A 22,895-nucleotide genomic window follows, 5' to 3' on the forward strand; every position below is an offset into this window, starting at 1 on the left:
ATATTTATATTGCGGCACTTCCTGTGTGATTTTGGGCTATACAAAAATAAACTGTATTGTATTGTATTGTTAGTAATGGCTGTAATCTCTAACAAACCTCCTTCCAGGGTGCATGCGCCAACTGCTGGATATCCCCACTAATCCAAACTACTAGTCAGACACAATGAAAGTGAGACAGAAGTCTACAAATATAAATGGCTACAACAACACTGTAGACTTTTAATACCCAAAGGTAGGATAAAAGTAAATGTTTCAGAGTGGGACATTTCAAGTAATTTAATTCTCACAAAGACCCCGTACTTCAACTTTGATACCCTACCAGTATGTGATTAAGAACAAATCTATCAAATTATGGGATGAATTCACATACAGTGTGCAAAATTGGTAGGCACTGAAAAAACTAAAGCACACACACCGTTGTAGCACATTTGTAGACTCATTTCTCATTCCATATCTATACTAATAAAAGGCAAAGCCCTCACTCACTCACTCACTCATCACTAATTCTCCAACTTCCCGTGTGGGTGGAAGGCTGAAATTTGGCAGGTTCATTCCTTACAGCTTCCTTACAAAAGTTGGGCAGGTTTTTTATCGAAATTCTACGCGTAATGGTCATAACTGGAAGCTGTTTTTCTCCATTTACTGTAATGGAGATGAGCTTGAACGTGGGGCGGAGTTTCGTGTGACATCATCATGCCTCCCACGTAATCACGCAGTACATAGAAAACCAGGAAGACCTCCAAAAAGCGCTGAAGAAAACATGCATTATATAATTGAGAAGGCAGCGAAACAATAAGAAGCGAGCGAGTGACATATACAACCATATTCATGAGTTCTGCTACTTGAAACAAAGCACGATGTAAACCTACACTTTAAATTAAGTTCATAGACAGGCTGCGCTGGCGTTTGTAATTTAGTGCCTGCCCATATAAGGCCGTCCGTCAGCGGCAATCCAATAGCAAACTCCCACTAAATATTCACGGGTTAAGGACTGTGCTTATGCAGAGGAAGATGAGATGGTCAGGGTGGTGTTTGGTACAAACTCAGCGAAACTGCGAGAGAAAGTTTTAAGTGCCAGGACTAAGGTAACATTAAATACAGCCATGGACATATCACGAGATGGCACCAGCACAGCTGGGAAACTTCGATGCATGTACACCGAGTGGCTCACGTGAACTGACGCAGTGCATAGATAAAAAGCAACAGTTCCAAAGAGCGCTGAACAAAAACCGAATTACACAATTGAAAAGGCAGCAAAAAATATGAAGCGTCTGATACAAGCATATTCATAAATCCAGCTACTGCGGAAACAAAGCACACGGTGGAAAAAGTCAATGTCCCGCTAAAGGAAGACAGTGTAAAAAAACCCGTGCATGCAGTGTGTCAGGTCTCAGATAAAGAAGAAGACGAGCTGTTTATTGATGCAGTAAGAAACGAATCGATGAATGAAACCTGTCATCTTTACAGCGATTGACAAACACGGAATGTAACTTGAACACAACACATCCTACAAATACGAACCTGATTGAAAGAAATAATGATAATCAAATCCTTGATGACAGCAACACTCAGTAACACTCACAAAACAAATACTGTATATTGACAGTCATGTTACGTTATTTTTAAAATGTTCCCTTTTCTTTTTCTAGCTTTTTAACACACTACTTCTCCGCTGCGATACGCGGGTATATATATATATGTATATAGGTATATATATGTATATGTATATATATATATGTATATGTATATATATATATCCCGATCTACATAGTCGAATAATGGATACTTTATTCACCATCAATGATTGTTTTGGTAAAGCCATGTATTCATTAGATGAACGGTAAAAAAGTAAGAGCGAGGGAGGATGACTTATCGAGGCATGCAGGCTGTAGTGCGTCAACTCTATCTGAATTGCGATCACATTTAAAAAATATATCTTTTCAAGTTCTATTTAGTCCATATGTGTCAAACTCAAGGGGCGGGCCACATCCGCCCGGTGTAATTATATCCGGCCCGAGATCATTTTATATACTGTATTATTGTTATTAATGGCCGGGTATATGAAGCGCTGGTAACACAATAAACTACAGATCCCATAATGCAGCGCTTCAGCTGCCTTGCAACACTTACCACGTTAATCAAGTCTAGCTTATGATGCTGCAAGTTATTGCGAAGCTAGCTCACACGATGCTGAAGAGAAAAATTGATTCTGAAAATAGAGCCTTTAAAACCGATGGGAGGCTGAGTATATGTTTACTGAACCCGTGTGTCTCATTTGTGGAGCTAATGTGGCTGTAATTACAGAATTTAATCTAAGATGGCACTATGAGACAAAACATCAGGGTAACCTGAATGCAATGCAGAAGATACAGAAAGCAGAAGAATTAAATAAGAATCTGACACTTCAGCGGACGTTTTACCCGTGCACAATCACAAAGTGATTTCAAGTGAAGCTGCTTTTATGGGAGACACAAATGCACCAGTGCAACTTGCCCCACTTTCCCTGTTGCCAAGTAATGTTGAACCAAGTCGTCACTACGGTGTTCCCAAATCGCACTTTGCTGATAAACTGAGCGCACTGAGTTTGCACGGCGCTTTGGTGACTTTGAAGAACAAAAAGTCCGTCTACATGCGGCTCGAACCTTGTGCATGTTTGGTAGCACATATCTGTGTGAGAAGCTCTTCTCAGTGATAAAGACTAACAAAACAGCACACAGGAGTCGCCTCACTGATGAGCACCTGCAATCCATCCTGAGAATCTCCACAACACAGAACCTCACAGCAAACAGAAACGAACCTGTGGCCAAAAAAAGATGCCAGGCGTCCAGCTCTAAAATGACATATGAGCAAAGACAACTGAATGATTTGATTTGTTATTGCTGAAAGGAACACATTTTATTTATATTTCTAGGTTTTGTTATGCAGCATGTTCATATTTGAATTTGTATAATTTTGACAGGATATATTTTTATGGAGAGCAAAATCTTTTGGGATATTTAAAATCTAAGTTTAATTTTTATATAAAATTACATAAGAGTAAAGAAATTTGAATGTTTGTTCTTTTAACGTTTACTTTATTTCTAACTTGTATAATTTAGACAGGATATATTTTTATGGAGAGCAAAATATTATAAGTTGTTTAAGGTTTGAGTTGATTTATTCACGAATAATATTCCTGTCTGTTTTACCATTCCTACCAAAGATATTTCTGTCGACTAAATAAAAATTCCTTCTATTTAAAATTTAAATAGAACTTGAACAAATCGATAGTTCATAATATCCACGCAGACTTGCACGTAAGAGCGGGAGTTATCCGTTTTAACAGCAGCGTATTGCACTGATACGAAATAGCTGTGTGTGTGTATATATATATATCAGACAGCAACACTCATCACTCACAACAGTGACAAAACAATTACATTGACAATCATGTTACGTTATTTTCAAAATGTTTCCTTTTCTTTTTCATTGCTTCTTTATCACACTACTTCTCCGCTGCGAAGCGCGGGTATTTTGCTAGTGTTTAAATAAATAGTACACAGGTTTAAAGAAAAGAAAAAAAACACAAAAAAGTAAATACATCATTTTAACACTGGAAAATTAAAAAAAATGTTCCAAGGGACTCATCGTTGTAATTCTGCAAGGCAATGTGAATCAGAACAGAGTCTTAAACCTCCTTTTTAGGCCTGCTTTGAAGCTAAACATCTGCCAGCATGTGGCTTAATTCCATCCCATTCATTCCCATTCCAGCAATAAAACTGTGAGGTCAATCACACCAACAGAATGCTTCCGGCTAATGCCATATACAGTACTAACAAGCAGTCTCTTCCCCCACTATATATTTGGCAAATTCTACGCTATCAAAAAACCATTTTGTTAAATGGGCATAAGTCAACCCAGTTCTAATAGACAACAAATCATGTGTATTTTAAGTTTAGTCAGTAGCCGTTTCTATGTCATCTATCATCAAAAAGTAGGCAGTCGATTCAGCTTCACCATTTGTAAGTGGATTAACAAAAACCATGAAAACTGGACTATGAGGGGGAGTCAAGCTAAAGTTAGAAAATGGCATTTATTAGAAAATGGAGTGAACCTTAACAAAACTGATAATGATATCGCTCAGTGGAGTCTCCACCCTGCTCAATGCACTTCTATGCACTGCTGCACAAGATCTGCAGCACGGTTGTAGAAATCCCTGCCCATTCAGCCCAATGAGCATCTGTGGCATCAGGCAGTGATGTTGGATGACATTCGGCACTACAATTCATCCCAAAGGTGCTCAGTAGGGTTGAGGTCAGGGCTCTGTGAAGGCCGCTCGAGTTCCACCGAGTCTTTATTGGGTTTTGCACAGGGGCACAGCCATGCTGGAAAAGAAAAGCACCTTCCTTAAAATATTGTCACAAAGTTGGAAATGCACAGTGGTCTAAAATGTCGTTGTATGCTGTAGCATTAACAGTGATCGTCACTGAAGCTAAGGGGCCTAGCACAAGTGCAAACCCTGAAAGACAGCCCCAGATCATTATCCCTCCACCACCAAATTTAACAAAATGCAGTCTGGAAGGTAGAGTTCTCCTAGCAACTGCCAAAGCCAGACTCGTCCATCAGCTTGCCAGAAAGTAAAGTGTGATGCATCACTTCGGAGAACATGTTTCCACTGCTACAGAGTCCAATGGCAGCATTGCTGGACACCACTCCAACTGACGCTTGGCATTGTGGTTAATACTAGTCTTATGTGAAGCTGTTCAGCAACATGGGAATCTATTTCATAAACTTCTTGATACTCAGTTCTTATGTTCATGTTGCTTCCAAAGGTAGTTTGGAACGCTGATGTGAGTGACAGAAGAGTGTATGGGTGATTTTTACACACAGAGGGGCTTCAGTGATATCTGTGAGTTTGCATTTGTCTACCCCTTCATGGTGGAGCTGTCTTCCACTTCATAATATTAGCACATATCTGTACAGTCGACAAGAGCAACTCTAGCAGAGCAGAAATTTCATGTACTGGCTCTTCGCAAAGGTGGCATCCTATTAAAGTGCCATGTTTAAAGTCACTGAGCAGTTTAGTGGGACCCATTTTCTGTCAGTGTTTGTTAATGGAGACTGCATGGATTTTAGTCAGATAGCTACAAAGCTCAATTTTAGTCAGACCTCGGAATCTTCTTCCAGCTGACGTCAGTCTAACCATGAGGCTTCTGTCAACATTTCATGTGCGATTTTTGTGCCATTCTGTCTGCCACTCTCCTATAAAGCTGTGACTAATGAAGCACCTGGGCAGCAGTTGTTGTCTGCAGTCTTTCAAATCTGAGCCTCTGTAGCTTGTCATTCCTTCAGAGTTTAGTTTAGAGGTCTCCCTCACTAGTCGTCTTCTTGCACCATTGCTCAGTTGTTGTGGATGGCCTGCTGTAGCAGATTTACAGCTGTGCTGTGCAGTTTACATTTCTTAATGATTGACGTAACTGGACTTCAGGGGCTGTTCTGTAATCTTGGATATTTCTTGTCTCCATTCCCTGACTTGTGCTTTTCAATCCTCTTTTCACCGAGTTCCTTTTACTGTTCTTTGGGTTACAGGTGAATTTCACTCCCTCTGCCCAAAAAAATCTCACAATAGTACATTGTTCAGGAATGGTGGGATCCAGCAGCGGACTGTCCAAGCTCATTTGACTTTGGCTTCAAGAATACTAATGGCAGAGCACAGTGCATGGTCAAAATACCCATAAGGCATTGCAATTGTGTTGTATTGTGCCAGCATCTATCGGTTGCAGTGGCAAACACATTTTCAAATTGCATTTACTTTTTGATTTACCATTGTATCTTCTGCATACTACTAAAAAGGTGCATTAATTTCCAGTTTAGCTGGTGCTTTTGGGAACATCCATCCATCCATTATCCAACCTGCTAACATGCTTAAGATTAATTTATAAAGCTGCCGATTTTTTATTATTTACAAACTTCAAGAACTTTGTTTCAACCCCCCAATTTTCATTAAAACTAAAGCAAACAAAACTAAGTCAATTCAGTTTGTTTAACCGGCGGTAGAGTTTAATTTTAAAAATGTGTTTTTTCTTCTTGAAGTCTATGTTAAAACAACTATACAGAGAGAGAGCAAGAGAATTTTATATTTGATATATTTTTTATAGAGATATATATATATATATATATATATATATATATATATATATATGTATATATGTGTGTGTGTGGGGATCGTTGAATTTAATGTGCCCCAGCTTAAGACAAACAAAAACAAAAAACTGATAACAGATATTTTAGTATAAAAAAAAAAATAAAACAAAAGTTCAATGTTTGTATAGTGAATTTATTAAACAAGCAGACACAAAAGAAATATTCAGACAAAACATGAAACAGGAAATATAAATAAAAGCAGTCAAATGAATTGCTGGCCATTTCATATGAAATAATCTTTTCTCACATATGGGGTTTAGAGAAATGTGCTTCCTCCAAATCGCTAGCAGTCCAGCCAATATTTAACTTTTACTGGTTAAACATTTAAAACCACTTGCTGATCATTTTGTGCAACTTAAACAAAACTGTTTAAAGATCACTGAACAGCAATAATCGACAACATTGGGCAACACATATTATGCTACATTTTTTTTGTAAAAAGATATAAATTTTAAAACTGCTACTGCATTTTTGGTGATGCAATAAAAAAATAAAAACAAAAGGTGCAAGAAAATTGTTCGGCTTTCAACAGTTATGCAACCAAGCAAAAAGGTTAATCTCAATAAAATGACTTGAGTCAGATGCACTAGTGGAGCAGTCAATGAAGAATGTCTTTTGTAGTCGAGTTCAAGATGGCTTCGCTGTCACTTGACTTTTTTACAAGATCTTTCTGCAAAAGAAAAAAAAAAGAAAAACAAGGTTGTTAACCTGGAGCTCGACCGATCCGGTATGGAAATTTGTATTGTTGTCCACATATTGATTTGGGAATATTTTACACCAGATGCCCTTCCTGACGTAACCCTCCCCATTTATCCAGGATTGGGACCGACATGAAGAAACACACTGGTTTGTGCATCTCCTGTGGCTGGGTATTATATAAATAAAAAAATAAAAAAAAATTAAATGACAAGGTAACACTGAAACTACTGTATGAAAGACGACACCTACGCCAGATTATGAAAACAAGAATTTGGAATGTACAGTAGACAATTATTCCTTCTCAGAACATTCTAGTGTGAATGCTATTATACACACATCAGGACATTGATCCTACTGAAGAGTGCATGACACAAGTTATACTGCATTACAATACATGTAGCTGCAGATACAGTGACCATCTATCTAGCGTTCAAAACTTTGGAATTGCCAAGAAATTTCCATATTTTTGATAGAAGCCTTTTTAAAATTATGATACCATAAATTGATTTAAAAACCATAGCCAAGACATTACTAATGCTGTTAATGGAGATCGCTGCTTGAAATGACCGACTTTTAACTTATCATTCATATGGATATTTTAAAGCCCCATTTTCAGCAGCCATTCCTTCAGTGTCCTAATGGTCGGATCCCTTAACTTATTCTGAATTATTCAAATATAAATGCTGACTGGTTCTTGGAGAAACCGTTGTAACTGAATGAAGCCTGTTCTGTTCACATGGGTTGCGAGGTATTGACATTTCTAGAGTTCAGTTCTATGTTCAAAAATCAAACAGCTTTTTCAAAAGACATGTTAGTTTGTTTTTTTTTTATTATGTTAATAATAATAAATAATAATAATAATATAAAGGTTCAGGGATCGGCTCTGAGCCCTTTCTTATTTGCAATGGTGATGGACAGGTTGACAGACAAGATTAGACAGGAGTCCCCGTGGACTGTGATGTTTGCTGGTGACACTGTGAAGTGTAGCGAGAGTAGGGAACAAGTTGAGGAGACCCTGGAAAGGTGGAGATATGCTCTGGAGAGGAAAGGAATGAAGGTGAGTAGGAACAAAACAGAATACATGTGTGAGAATGAGACAGAGGTCAGTGGAATGGTGAGGATGCAGCGAGTACAGTTGGTGAAGGTGGATGAGTCGAAATACTTGGGATCAACAGTACAGAGTAATTGGGATTGTAGTAGAGAGTGCAGGGATGGTGGAATGGGTGGAGAAGAGTGTCAGGAGTGATTTGTGACAGACGGCTGTCAGCAAGGGTGAAAGGGAAGGTCTACAGGACAGTAGTGAGATCAGCCATGTTATATGGGTTGGAGACGGTGGCACTGACCAGAAAGCAGGAGACAGTTGGAGGTGACAAAGTTTAAGATTTGCATTGAGTGTGACGAGGACGGACAGGATTAGAAATGAGAGGTGAGATTGTGTTGGTTTGGATATGTGCAGAGGAGAGATGCTGGGTACATTGGGAGAAGGATGTTAAGGATGGAGCTGCCAGGGAAGAGGAGGTTTATGGATGAGATGAGCGGAGACATGCAGGTGGTGGGTGTAACACAACAAGATGCATAGGACAGGAAGATTTGGAAGAAAATGTTCTACTGTGGCAACCCCTAACAGGAGCAGCTGAAAGAATAATAATAATAATAATACAGGTCATTCCATGTAACAGATCATCAGGAAAGTGAAGATTTCGTACAAATGCATCCTTACATGTCTTGAGAGAAGAGGATAAACTAGACCTAACCAGGGCAGAAAAAGAAGGGACAGGCTGAAAAGGACAACTGTGTAAGGGAATTAGAACATCTGACTGTGTAGCTTGAGAAACAAACGCCTTACAGGTCAAGCTCAGTCGGCTTCATCCTTTAATACATGCAAAATACACAGAGAAAAGAGAATACAGACTATAATACGTTTTTCCAATCATCTTCCGTCCAATGTGTGTGTTCTTTTCCACATTTCCATTTTTTTTTTTCGTTTGCCAGTTTCACATATGGCTTTTTATTTATTTTTTAAACTTTCCCTGTAAGACCAGTTTCCCAGATTAAAACAAAAAGCATTAATTTCTACAAAAAAATTAAACTTTCTGGGTAATTCCAAATTATTAATCTGTAGTGTACATTCTGAACATAAAGATGCACACTCTACTGTTCAGAAAAGTGGATAATGATTAAATGCTAATTGCTTGTTAAAGAAACCACTGGAATTGTTTTTTCATAGCTGAAACCTGTTATTCTGTTGAACAAAGTAAGAAAATCATCAGTCCTTTGGTTGCAAAGTAGTGTCATTCCTAAAGTTCAATTCTGGGTTAAAGGAAAAAATTTGGACGTGAGCATTAGTAGGCTTTGCGCCTTAGGAACCTTGTTACCTGGACTATTCTATAACATTTCAGTAATTATTTACTGCTCTGATGCTGATCTTTCTGATCATAAAATAGATCATTACGATAACAATTGGTGAGAAGAATTCATAATTCATTGCAGTATTAAAGTATTTGAGGGTTCCCCTACATGGTTTCTTACTCTTCCACGATTTGGCTCAAAAACTAATCAGCACATGGTCACTGCATAACAGCTTAAATTTCAAAGTTTGGTATTTTTCTGTCCAGCCATGAAGAAACTTTGACGCACACACACACACCCCATCATCGAGATATCAATGCTTTTGGGATCAGGGAACCCTAAAATGCTGAGAACCGATGAAAACGGGAGATCGAAATTGACAAATCTAAAACATTTCCTCCTCCCTCATAGATGACAGGTTAGGGTGAGGACGGCATAAAGCAAAAATGGTCAAAATGAAAAAGCATTCTCAAGAAACAAGTCAGTCTATTGTTGTTTTGTGAAATGCAGATTACTACATGCAATAGATTGCCAAAAACCTGTAGGTTATATTCCAAGATGGCCAACACGATCTTCCCAGCGAAAAAAATGAAGCAAAATGTCCAGATGCATAACTGCATGAGAGGATAAGTACATCAGAGTCTGTAGATTGAGAAACATAAACCTAACAGGTCCTTAGGTGGCTTATTGGTCTACTAAGTAAACACCAAACATCATCATCATCATCTGTAACAGAGAAAAGACAATTCCTGGATGATTTCCCAAAAAAAATTGTAAAAATGGAAAATAATAATAAACTGAAATGGGCAAACATCTAGAATCACCTAGAAATCCATCGCCCGTGTTCTTTTGTCCATTTTAACCTTTTCTTTTCACTGTAGCAGATGACACTGGTATGTGTGTGTGTGTCTCTCTCTCTCCACATCTATTTATCATCTTTTTCCGACACACACACTCGAGATACAGAATAGAAATATAAAAAAAAATATTAGCCAGACTAGCTGTTCTCAATAATCTACTAATTTTGATTCTTCTCTGGTTCTAGCTAATGTATTCTGATGAGGACTCCTACAGAAAGCGAATAAAGAAATGGCGATGCTGCAAGTGATGGTTCTTTTCTAATAATACTTATCTTTGAAATAAGAATTAATTCAGATAAGAAAGACAGACATTCTGATTTAAAGTAGTTATACCCACCAGTCATGACACGGAGAGTAGCAATGTGTTGCATGCTGATTAGTACATGCAAGTAACAATTTCAGTGTACTCTGTACACCAAACAATAATGACCTATGAACTTATTAATTTTAACGGAATTTATTCATATTTCTAGGTTAAAAAGTTATAAAATCACTCCAATTTTAACAAAAAAAGAAAGAAAACTAAATATGCGAATGCAATATGTGACACAGGTATATACTACAATCTTTTTTAGCGCAGACAATATACAACAGTGAATATAAATTTTCAAAATCTGTAAATAATTCTAATCTTAAAAATTACTCAAGTTCAAGTATCATCCTTTTGAGAAAGAGGTTTCAGGGCAAGGTCAAGGTTTGACTTTTCACCATATGATGATTATGTCACTGGACAGTGGTGATATGTTAGTCAGAGATACCAGTAAGAGTTTCACTGTACATGTCACATTACATTTAAAATAGATCACAAACACATTTAGTATGTGCATGTTATAATAAAGTAGTCACGAAAGGCATAAGTGAATCACATGCTGAATGCAAGAGACTTTAAAGGTACAGTCATAAAATATTGCAGATTTTAAAATTACATCAAAATAGACTTTTAAACCTTTAAGAAAACCCTCCTTACATATTGACAAAAAATAGAAAACACCACACACATCCTTTAAAAAGTGTTTTCTATGTAAAGCCACCAAAAAATTACAGCTGTACATATGGGCACATTTTTTTTTTTTTAACATATTAGAAAATGTACATTTTTTTTTGGTACGGAGACCTCTGATGCGTCATTATATAGATAACAAGATGGGAGTCCGCATAATACTCATTTTCAATATTTGCTTTTGGTGTCAATGCAACGGAGACAAAGAATGATACAAATGAGGTGATCTATACTCAATCATAAACGTTAAAACAATTTTCCTACTTTTGTTTGAAGTTTTTTTTTCTCTTTTCTGCTTATACTTGGTTGATAGCTTATTTTTAGCAGCACATTTCTCGGCCATGAAGAAGGGAGATTTAGTCCAGAAATGTGTAGGCTGTTCATCTATAGTAGTTGCCTTCTTCACAAGCCCCATAAGTTTGAAACTTATGAGGAATCTCCTGGCTGACTGACTATTGGCTAGTTCAACACACGGCACCTCAGGAACAGCTACTGTACTATGAAGAACTACTCCTACGGTTTAGATTCTTTCCCAGGAGATTGTTGCTCATATCTGAAACTGGTATAAAGCCTTTAATTTACAGACATCAGTAAAGATGTCTTTACATCAGTCTTTCTACTTGCTTATACATTATAATCGTTATAGCTCTTAGCATTTTATTTGAATATTTATTATTAAGCACATCTATTCTGTTGCATGACATGCGCAGTTTGTGGTAGTTGATTTAAATCACCCCCCCCAACCCGCCCAAAAAATTGCCACATTCCAGATTATTTCTACAACCTTTTCTTTGTATGCTACTTTACCTCTGTGTACAAACATTTGTTTTTACATCTTCCCTTCAATATTTGCTGTGCATCACAATTGATAAATAACATTATAAAGCCACAACTAGCAGATGTACAACTGCAAATAAAAAAAGACCGAAAATTCTACCCCACAAACTATTTCTCTCACAATGCAAGAGGTCCATCACCATTTCACACTCGGACTCTGTTACGAATACTTGCACTGTACTCCACGGATCCTGGCCGTGGCAAAGTAAACATCGAAGATCTATCATCACAATCTCAATTAAATGTTTACAGAGAAAAGGGTGAGCTGATTGTTAAGATTTTCAAGAGAAATATAGGTAGTAAATTCTGTGATACAGATATCACTTTACTTCAGAATAATCAAGCTTGCTATTACTAGCACTGCAATAGTATTTATTTGTTTATAGTTAACCAGAATGCTCCTTACTTCTTAACAATTCAATTAGTAATAACCAGACTACATCTTGAGAAATTTCTGATGTTTTTGCATTTTGGACAACTCAGAACATCTAAGAAAACTTGAGTGTGTGTAGCACTACTGCCACCGGCTGGACAATGAGTTACATGTGAGAAGTTTACACCATCTTTCAAGGAAGTGTAATAGGACTCTCATAACTGGTAAATGCTTGTATGAAGACTTGTTTAATATTTTAATGTTGTAAGATGTTTATTTGTTGTACAGTATTTTCAACATTATGAAAATAAAATAAAACATAATACGTTTACTTTAAATGCAGGCTAAACATCTGCTCAAAAGTATACAGATTTCCTACCTGTACACCACTTTCATCTTACTGGGCAAAGATATACTGCTTGGTACTTCTAAACTGTCAGACCTGGTTCTTCTCTGCATTTATTGCAAATTAGGAACAGACACAAATCTGCCGCAATCCTGTACTGTAAATGTGGATTCTAAATTAACAGAGGCCTAAAGGTAATGTCATATTACATATTAGTGGGATGGGGTGTCAAACTTGATGGCTGCAGTTACTGATCCTGTTATCCTAATACGTCAGATTACATCACTAGAAATCACAAAGTATGCAAAGAAGATGGATGCATAACGATTTTCCAGCATTTTCATATTTACAAGGTATTGCAAGCTTACTGCATTCTGACAGCGAATAACGTTCTGCCTGACAGGGTAACGTGTGCATGTCTTATTGCGCAAAGGCTTTACAGGTACAGGGAGTTTAGCCGCAGTCTCTGTACTTTTCTTTCTTTTAATCTCATTCTTGTGTGGTATGCAAAACACATGACAACAGTAAGAGGAGTCATTCTGTTTGTCACACGTAAAACACTCATATTCCCTATTGCTTGTTGTTGTATTACACATATTTTACTTCTGGAAGAACACTCATTGGTTGTCAGCCCTCACATGTACACAAACCAGACCCAAAAAAAAAAGAATACAAACAAAATTAAACCAGTTTGATTTTGTCAGTGCAAACTAGTGGGCGAGTCACTGGATATGTCAGACTCTACAGTACAACTGTCTCATTACAGGAGCATGGTACAAAAACCTCCAACTTTTTAAGATTATATAAATGAATTCTGCAACTGAAAAATCACTAGAAATGTCACATAATGTGGCATAGCCTTGAACAACTTACCGTAACACTGTTAGAATGAGTAGGTAACTGATGAGATTAATTGGAAAAATACTTATGTAATTGAAAGGTCAGATAAATAATAATATATCTGTACAAGAAGAACTTAAGATTAAGAGATCACTTGCAGAAACTCTCAGATGATTCTACACTTATGCGGTGCATTGATAAAAGGACAGTGGAGAGAAGTCAGGTTGAAAAGTTTGTTTCTTGGTGCAAAAAGAATCATCTGCCCTTTAACAAAACCAAAGAACATATTTACTTAGCTATTTAAGTGTTTATTTATTTAAAGGATCTCCGTAATGCATCGAATTTCCCGCTGGGGACAAATAATGTTCTATCGTGACCTAAGCCACCAAGTCTGTAGCACAGGTGGCTATAATCAATAATATCAAAGTGAAACAACTGTACTAAGAATACTACTCACTTCAGTCTGCACTAAGTAGAGTTACCCATTTGATTAACTTTTTCACTGTATTTCCTCAAGTAAGCATTTGCCATTAACATTTTATATGGACATAATACTGCTACAAAATCATTTTACCACTGTACGTATATGCACTATCTGAAAAAAATATCCCGACAATGAGTTAGTTTAAAATTTTCCGCTTCAAAAAAAAAAAAAAAAATTTACATAACTGTAATTCAATAAAAATAAATACACACTTTCAAAGAAATGCTCAATTTTGTTACTACCTTAAACTTAAAGTTAAAAAAAAAAAAAAAACAAAAAAGTATATGTTCCTCAAGTTCAGTCCTGGAGGGTTTCAGATACAGCCCAGTTTCTTAATTAGAAACAAATTATGAACACTGATAGGGCAATTGTTCCAGCAGTACTATTGCATTTCATTTTATTTAATTCACCTGTAAATATTTCCAACATTTAATTTGTATTCTTTTTGATGTTAAACAGATGTATTATTTTAAATTGCTTCTTGTTTTCTTCAGATGTAAATGACAAAGAAACATTCAGCTCACCATCTAATTTCATTACCAGTTACACCTGTGTGTGTTCATCATGAAGTATCTGTTTTAATATGTTAATCTGTTTTAAATGTTTTTCTACAATTGATCGCCTACTAAACCCAGGTAGCTCAAAGGAATGCCTCCTAAGTGCTTCCAGTGAAACCTGTGAGGCTGTCGCTGTATTTTTCAATTAAAAAATTAATGATATTAGAAATAACATAGTATATCCCTCCAACACTAAGGATCCTCCTAAACCCCAGCATCCTGTTATAAACAAATTAAACTCTTTCACTAGGATAGATTTACCTGATTTAAAGAAAATAATCTCTCAATTAAAACCCTCCACCTCGCCCTTGATCCAATACCAACAAGGTTTTTCAAAGAAGTATCAGGCGTGCTAACTGATAATGTTCTGGACATAGTAAATTGTCACTAGATACGGGGTCTTCCCAGACTGTCTTAAGACTGCTATAGTTAAACCCCTACTTAAGAAACATAATCTCAACCCCTCAGCTCTTGAAAATTTTAGACCCATCTCTAACCTGCCTTTCTTAAGTAAAGTTCTGAAGAAGGCAATCATTATGCAGTTAAATGACCACCTCAATAAACATGCTATTCTTGATAAATTTCAGTCGGGTTTTAGAACAAATCACAGCACAGAAACTGCACTCGTTAAAGTAGTAAATGACTTGCGAGTGAATGCAGACAGAGGCCATTTATCTGTTCTCATCCTCTTAGATTTGAGTGCTGCATTTGACACCATTGATCACAACATTCTTAGAAATCGCCTTAGTCAATGGGTGGGCCTCTCTGGCAGTTTTTTAAATTGGTTTGAATCCTACCTGACAGGGAGAAAATTTTTTGTTAGTTGTGGGAATTACAACTCAAGACACATGATATCCGATATGGTGTTCCACAAGGCTCTATCCTGGGTCTGCTGTTATTCTCAATCTACATGCTTCCGTTAGGTCAGATTATCTCAGGGCACAACGTGAGCTACCACAGCTATGCTGATGACACACAGCTGTACTTATCAATAGCACCTGATGACCCTGATTCTATTGATTCACTAACAGAATGTCTGACTTGTATCTCAGAATGGATGAATAGTAATTTTCTCAAGTTAAATAAAGAGAAATCTGAAATTTTAGTGATCAGCAATAATGGATACAATGAGGCTATTAGAAATAAACTGGATACATTAGGATTAAAAGTCAAGACGGAGGTAAAAAGCTTAGGGGTAACTGTTGACTGTAATCTGAATTTTAAATCACATATTAATCAGATCAATAGGACAGCATTTTATCACTTAAGAAACATAAGTAAAGTTAGACCGCTTATATCACTGAAAGATGCTGAGAAATTAGTTCACACGTTTGTTTTCAGTCGACTAGATTACTGTAAGGCACTCCTCTCAGGACTACCCAAAAAAGACATAAATCGTTTGCAACGAGTGCAGAATGCAGCTGCTAGAATCCTAACTAGGAAAAGAAAATCCGAACACATTTCTCCAGTTTTAATGTCACTACACTGGTTACCTGTGTCATTCAGAATTGACTTTAAAATTCTGCTTATGGTTTATAAAGCCTTAAATAATCTCTCCCCATCTTATATATCGGAATGTCTGACACCTTATATTCCAAATCGTAACCTCAGATCCTCAAATGAGTGTCTCCTTAGAATTCCAAGAACAAAACTTAAAAGAAGTGGTGAGGCGGCCTTCTGCTGCTATGCACCTAAAATCTGGAATAGCCTGCCAATAGGAATTCGCCAGGCTGATACAGTAGAGCAGTTTAAAACACTGCTGAAAACATATTACTTTAACATGGCCTTTTTATAACTTCATTTTAATCTTAATTTAACTTAATCCTGATACTCTATATGTTCACTTTCCTCAAAATAACTATTCATGGTGGCTCTAAAATCCGTACTGACCCCTACTTTCTTTTCTGTTTCTTTTTCCGGTTTCTTTGTGGTGGTGGCCTGCGCCACCACCACCTACTCAAAGCTTCATAATGCTCCAACAATGATGGACGGATTAAAAGGCAGAAGTCTACGTGACCATCATCTTCATCAAGCCCTTCCGTGAGAATCCTAAATCCAAAGAGGACTGTTTCATTTATGTTAGGTAGAATGCCCAGAGGGGACTGGGCGGTCTCATGGTCTGGAATCCCTACAAATTTTATTTTTCTCCAGCCGTCTGGAGTTTTTTGTTTTTCTGTCCCCCCTGGCCATTGAACCTTACTCTTATTCGATTTTAATTAATGTTGATTTATTTTGTTTTATAATTGTGTCTTTCATTTTTCTATTCTTTAATATGTAAAGCATTTTGAGCTACTGTTTGTATGAAAATGTGCTATATAAATAAATGTTGTTGTTGTTGTTAATAAAATATTTGGAAAGAAACAGAAGAAAAGGTGAAGGGGTGGCAATTATTAATTTGCTGTTGTCCATAAACTATTTGGATAATAATATGAGAAAGGAAAAATCTGCAGTATAAGAATGAACTGACAGACAGGCGGGGTGACAGCATTGTAGCAGCTTTCTTAATTAGAAACCAATTATGAACACTGATAGGGCAATTGTTCCAGCAGTACTATTGCATTTCATTTTATTTAATTCACCTGTAAATATTTCCAACACTTAATTTGTATTCTTTTTGATGTTAAACAGATGTATTATTTTAAATTGCTTCTTGTTTTCTTCAGATGTAAATGACAAAGAAACAATCAGCTCACCATCTAATTTCATTATCAGTTACACCTGTGTGTGTTCATCATGAAGTATCTGTTTTAATAAAATATTTGGAAAGAAACAGAAGAAAAGTTGAAGGGCTGGCAATTATTAATTTGCTGTTTTCCACAAACGATTTGGATAATATTATGAGAAAGGAAAAATCTGCAGTGTAAGAATGGACTGACAGACAGGCAGGGTGACAGCATTGTATTTGTCCTAAGAAGGAAATTATACTTTTTAAAGCAGCTCAATAAACATTAACAAAAAATTAAAACACTACAAAGCCACAAAATGAAATGATAAACTTCTGTTTTACCAGGTTTCTCCCATCTCCAAGCAGGTTCTCTGGAGGTGAACCAGAGTGATCACTGGGTTTTTCGTGACCGCTCTCATCAAGACCCTTCTACCCTGATTGGTCATTTGGCCGAATGACCTGCTCTAGGAAGAGTCATGGTTGTTCTTTCATTTACGAATTATGGAAGCCACTGTCATCTTGGGAACCTTTAATTCTGTTTAATTTTTTGTTGTCTTCTCAAGATCTGTGACTAAACACAATCGTCTCTCAATGCTCAGTAGGCATTTCCTTCAACCTCACAGCTTGACCTTTGCTCTGGTGCACATTGTCAGCTGTGGGACCTCCTATAGACAGGTGTGTGCCTTTCCTAGTCATGTCCAATTAATTGAACTGACCACAAGTGGAGTCTAAAACAAGGTGTAGAAACTTTTCAACAATGATCAATAGAATCAGATGCACCTGAGCCAAATTTCATTTGGATGATATTCTCAGAATAAAATCTGCGATACTAGAACAAACTAACAGACAGATATGTTATTTGTCTCGAGTGAAATTTACCTTTTCACAGCAGCTCAATAAATATTAAACAAAACACTATCTAGCTCACAAAATGAAATGATAACTTCTATTATCAGGAACAAACTGGCTTCTAACTAAGTGAGTGACTTGGAACAAAAAGATCTGGGACTGAACCCGAGGACCTTCTTATAGAACAAACAATATATGGTGCACTCAAAGTACTCAGACCTCTTTACCTTTTCACATTTTGTTATGTTGCAGCCTTATGCTAAAATCATTTAAATTATTTCCCTACTGATAAAGCAACACTCAGTACCCCTTAATGCCAAATAGAAGCAGGATATTAGAAATTTTTGCTAGTTTATAAAAAATAAAAAAAATGAAAGAAAAAAAAAACTAAAACGCGACAAGCATTCAGACTAGGGCTATCATATTATTATTATTATTTTTTTTTTTTTAAAGGCCTTATTCAAAGGCAAAGGCTGACTTTCAGTTTTAAAAGAACAGTTTCTTTTAACCTCACTAATTTTGGCATCGGTTACTCCATACATGCTATGCCCTGATCTTCATTTTTCTTCCAGAATCACCCATTCTTGTTACCATCATTAGTAAAAATTTACAGCTTGACCCCTTCACAACATAGTTTTCTTTACTTCTATTCCACTGCTCTGCACTTTGATACCCAGCTGTACTCAGAGCAGTGTTTATAAACACTTTTCTGGTGCCCTAAAAGTACTGTATTGCATATGATTCTGCCCCATTCAAACTTAAACCCAAGATTCCAGAATGATGTTTAATGCTAAGACCTTTTCATTAAAGCAAATAGGAAAACCAACAAAATAATTCTGATTTTCCTTATATAACACTTTAAAAATTCTCACTTTAAAAGAGCCAAAACACTGTGTAACCAAGTTAATCCTGCGTGGCAGCTGGTTATACACAATGCCCAAAAACATGAGGAGAAGGAGGTGGAGGTTGGGGGCATGCGCTGATTACAGTGTGTTGCTTCATCCACCACACGACAACCCACTCAGACTAGGACCCAAGTGCAGCCATGCAACAGGTGACACCTCAGCATGGAGGGGTAATTAAAAATGTTCAGGACACCGTTATTAAAATATTGCTGCATGTGAAGGAGAGAGAAAAAAAAAAAATGCAGTCATATGGTACGGACCAAGACATTTTCCAACAAGTCCACAGGTGCCGAATAGCTTTTTATTCTAAATGCTGCAAATTAAATGCTACCCTGCTGCTGCCCACTGGGCACCTCCAAAACAATAAAACAAGTCCATCTTTGACCGGTCTGCTCCTTTACTTTGCTTGCTATTCTCATTCTGTCGCAGACTTACTGACTTCTATTCCTCTGAATCTTCGTCATTTGTCAGGAGAATGAGCCATAAAAGCAGCCACGAAAGGGAGGTTAAATTCTTACAAGCCACATGTGCTGAGACCACGCTCCGTTACATAAAGTGCTTATAACAATGTTGCTTGCATCTTGGTTGTAGCATTCAGCTGATGTACTGCACTAAAAACATATTGCAACATGTAATTAAATGATAGTTGCCCAAGTATTTCTAGGATTTTTTTTTGCTGTTAGCTCCGGCAGTTACCATAAAGTATAAAAAAGCAAGACCCCAATCTATACAACACACCCAGAAACAAACTTATTTTTACTTGAACTATTCAAACCTTATTTTCTGAATTAACAGAGCCCTAATTCAGACCCTTTATTCAGTACTACGTTATAGCACTTTTGGCAGAAACTCTAGCCTGATGTCCTCTTAGGTCTGACAGGACAAGCTTTTTAAACCTGGGTGTGGAGATCTTCTGCATTATTCTCTAAAGATCCTCTCAAGCTCTGTCTTGCAAGACAGCCTGCAGTTTTCAGGTCACTCCAGAGATATTTGATTAGGTTCAAGTCCTGGCTCTGGGTGGGCTACTCAGACATTGTCTGAGTTGTCCCTAAGCCACACCTATGTTGTCTTTAGCTTGCGCTTAGGATCACCATCCTGTTAGAAGGTAAATCTTTGGTCCAATCTGTGGTTGAGTGCTCTAGAACAGGTTTTCATAACAGATATCTCTATTCTTTGCTCTCTTCAGCTTTCCCTCGACTCTGACTACTATCCCAGTGTCAAACCCAACAGCATGATGCTGTCACCACCATGTTTTGAAATTGGAATGGAAATGCAAAGGTGTAGAGTGGTGCTTTGTTTCCTAGACGCGATGCTTAGTACTGAGGACATATAATTTAATCTTATTTTCATCAGATCAGACAGTCATAGTCAGACAGTCCTTTAATTACCTTTTTGGAAACTCCAAGTGGAGTTTTACTGAAAATATGTGTCTGTCTATCCACTCTGCCATAAAGCTCAGATTGGTGTAGTGCTGCAGAGATGGATATTCTTCTGAAGGTTCTGCCCATCTCTGCACAGGTTCTCTGGAGCACAGCCAGAGTGTCCATTGAGTTATTGGTTGCCACACTTAACAAGGCCCGTCTCCCCTGATTGCTCATTTGGCCAAATGGGCAACTCTGAGAAGAGCCATGGTTGTTTTTCATTTTAAAAGTTATGGAAGCTACTGTGACCTTGAAAACCTTTAAATTTTACTTAATTTTTTGGTTTCTTCCCCAGATCAGTGTCTCAACACAATCCTCTCTCTACACACTGCAGGGAATTCTTTTCACCTCATGGCTTGACTTTTGCTTTGATGCACATTGTCAACTGTGGGACCTTCTCCAGATGGTGTGTGCCTTACCTGGTCATGTCCAATTAACTGACCACCAATGAAGTCTAAAACAAGGTGTAGAAACATCTCAACATTGATCATTTGAAGGCAATTTTCTAGGGTCAAAACACAGGGTCTGAATACTTGTGTCAGTGAGATTTTTTCTTTTTAAATTTTAAATAATTCTAAAATTCTATTTTTGCTATGTCATTGAGTGTTGCTTGATATGGGTACAAAAAAAAAAAAAAAAAAAAGGATTTTAACACTAAGCTGCAACATAATATACAAAACAATAAAGGGGTCTAGATACTTTCTGAATGCACTGTATACATTTTATATAAGAAGTCCTATCATAACATTTTTATATCCTAATCCCCCAACATTTATTAAATAGTAAAGTATAATTACAGAAGTGCAGGAAAAACTGGCCTACAGATTATTGAGCAAGATGTTTTGTACAATTTTAGGATTATGGTGGTAATGCCAGGCACTTAAGTTTAACATTGAGTGTTTCTCAAGCATTAACTATTCAGCAAGTGTTTTCCTGTTTTCGATAGTTAAAAAATGAAACCTCTAATAACAAATCTAATCTAATAACAAAAAGTTATACATATTAGTCATGTTAGTTAATACAAGACTTTTTTTTAACCAAAGTGCAAAAGTAGGAGATAAATTAAGAAAATTAGTAAGTGCAATTAAATGGGACTGCTAATAAAAAGCAGGACAAACTTCAGTTTACAGAAAAGCAGTGTGGGTGCTACAATAAGTAATCCCTTACCTGACCAAAAATTTCTGCACAATCAGTATTCTGAAGAAAAAGAATAATTTACAGCTCAATAATCAGATTCATTTCTAAAATTAATCATCACCCTTATAAGATACACTAACAGGTGCAGATACAGATCATACACACCAGTACATGTGGCCTAAATTGAATTATCATCTTTTCATATGTTTAATGAAAATGTCAAAGCACAGAAAATGTCTTATTTTTGAAAACCGAAAAAAAAAAAAAAAAAATTAGAAAAAAACTCAGTTTGTAAATAAATAAATAAATCATTTAAAAAATGTTTTTATGCAAATCAGATGCAAGCAAAGCTTCATTGTAATTTCTTGTGCTAAATTTCTTAGGAATGTCACCCTTTATATCAAGCTATTAAATTTATTAACACAGGAATTTGACTATTTTGGTTTTTTTTAATAACAATTAGAATCAGTTTGATTATATGACATACAAAGGTCTATAAAATGAAAGATGAAAACTGCTCACAGGAATATGAATACCAATTTAAAGATGAAAATACTGGAAAAAGATTATTACTTGCACTTTCTTTGCTTCTGTCAAAAATTATGCAACTCTGAAAGTGAATATATTTAGAAAAAAGCAGAATAGGAAAACTAAACTAGCCATAAGTACTTGCAACCAAACACCTATTTTTGTTAAAAAGGGTTAGTAATCAAATACATTTAGGTGTATGGACTAATATACAGTCGCAATTATCCAATGCCTACTTTCCTTTGCCACTGTTGTTTTAAACAAGGTAGCATATAAACATGGCAGCCAGCCACATGTCCACCCTTAAATGCTGAAGATTGCCTGACCAAGAAAGGCATAAGGGCATTTTTTCCCACTACACAATTCAGCAGAAATGAAACTTGACTGTGTCTCATCACATCCACACTATAACAGGTTAGCCAAATTAAAATTCAGAAGACTTGTGGTGTTTATTAATATAATGCAGGAAATTATATTATGGGGACCTCTGAAAGTCATTAACATGGTTAGAAAAAAATCCCTGCATTTAAATTCAGAACACACTACACAGAAACCATTAACATTGACTCACATTTGAAGTAGATTTCTAAAGCGAACAGTTTCCCTCACTTTACTGATTTTTCCATCACCTGTGTGTGTAGGTTGGTAAACATACAGAATTTGGGATAGAAATTGCCTCCATAATCTGCATCCATGAACATGGTGGGATATTACGGTAATACTGGAGTGAACAAACAGCAATGGCAACCAGTGTATGTATAAGATTTTGACAATGTATATTGTGGGAAAGAATCTTAGACTGTATAAATGAAGTAGACATACCATAAATATCCAAAGAGGCATACAGACTCAAAATGGAAGA

The 22,895-nt window shown here is 36.6% G+C and overlaps 1 protein-coding gene across 2 annotated transcripts in view; it reads right to left on the reverse strand.

Moving 5' to 3' along the window:
* Positions 1-6,295: 6,295 nt before the first annotated feature.
* zgc:86764 (uncharacterized protein LOC797431 homolog) overlaps positions 6,296-22,895 on the reverse strand; it is a 41,627-nt gene continuing 25,027 nt past the window's right edge. The window contains exons 14-15 of one of the 2 annotated variants that reach the window (XM_039750379.1): positions 21,536-21,565; positions 6,296-6,853 (exon numbers count right to left, since the gene is read on the reverse strand). In XM_039750379.1, coding sequence (XP_039606313.1) covers positions 6,782-6,853; positions 21,536-21,565 — 102 coding nt within the window. In that variant the 3' untranslated portion in view covers positions 6,296-6,781. The remainder of the gene's footprint in view (positions 6,854-21,535; positions 21,566-22,895) is intronic. The other variant, XM_039750380.1, reaches the window with a different exon arrangement.

Source organism: Polypterus senegalus, chromosome 4 (assembly GCF_016835505.1).
Source record: "Polypterus senegalus isolate Bchr_013 chromosome 4, ASM1683550v1, whole genome shotgun sequence".
Lineage (NCBI taxonomy): Eukaryota > Metazoa > Chordata > Cladistia > Polypteriformes > Polypteridae > Polypterus > Polypterus senegalus.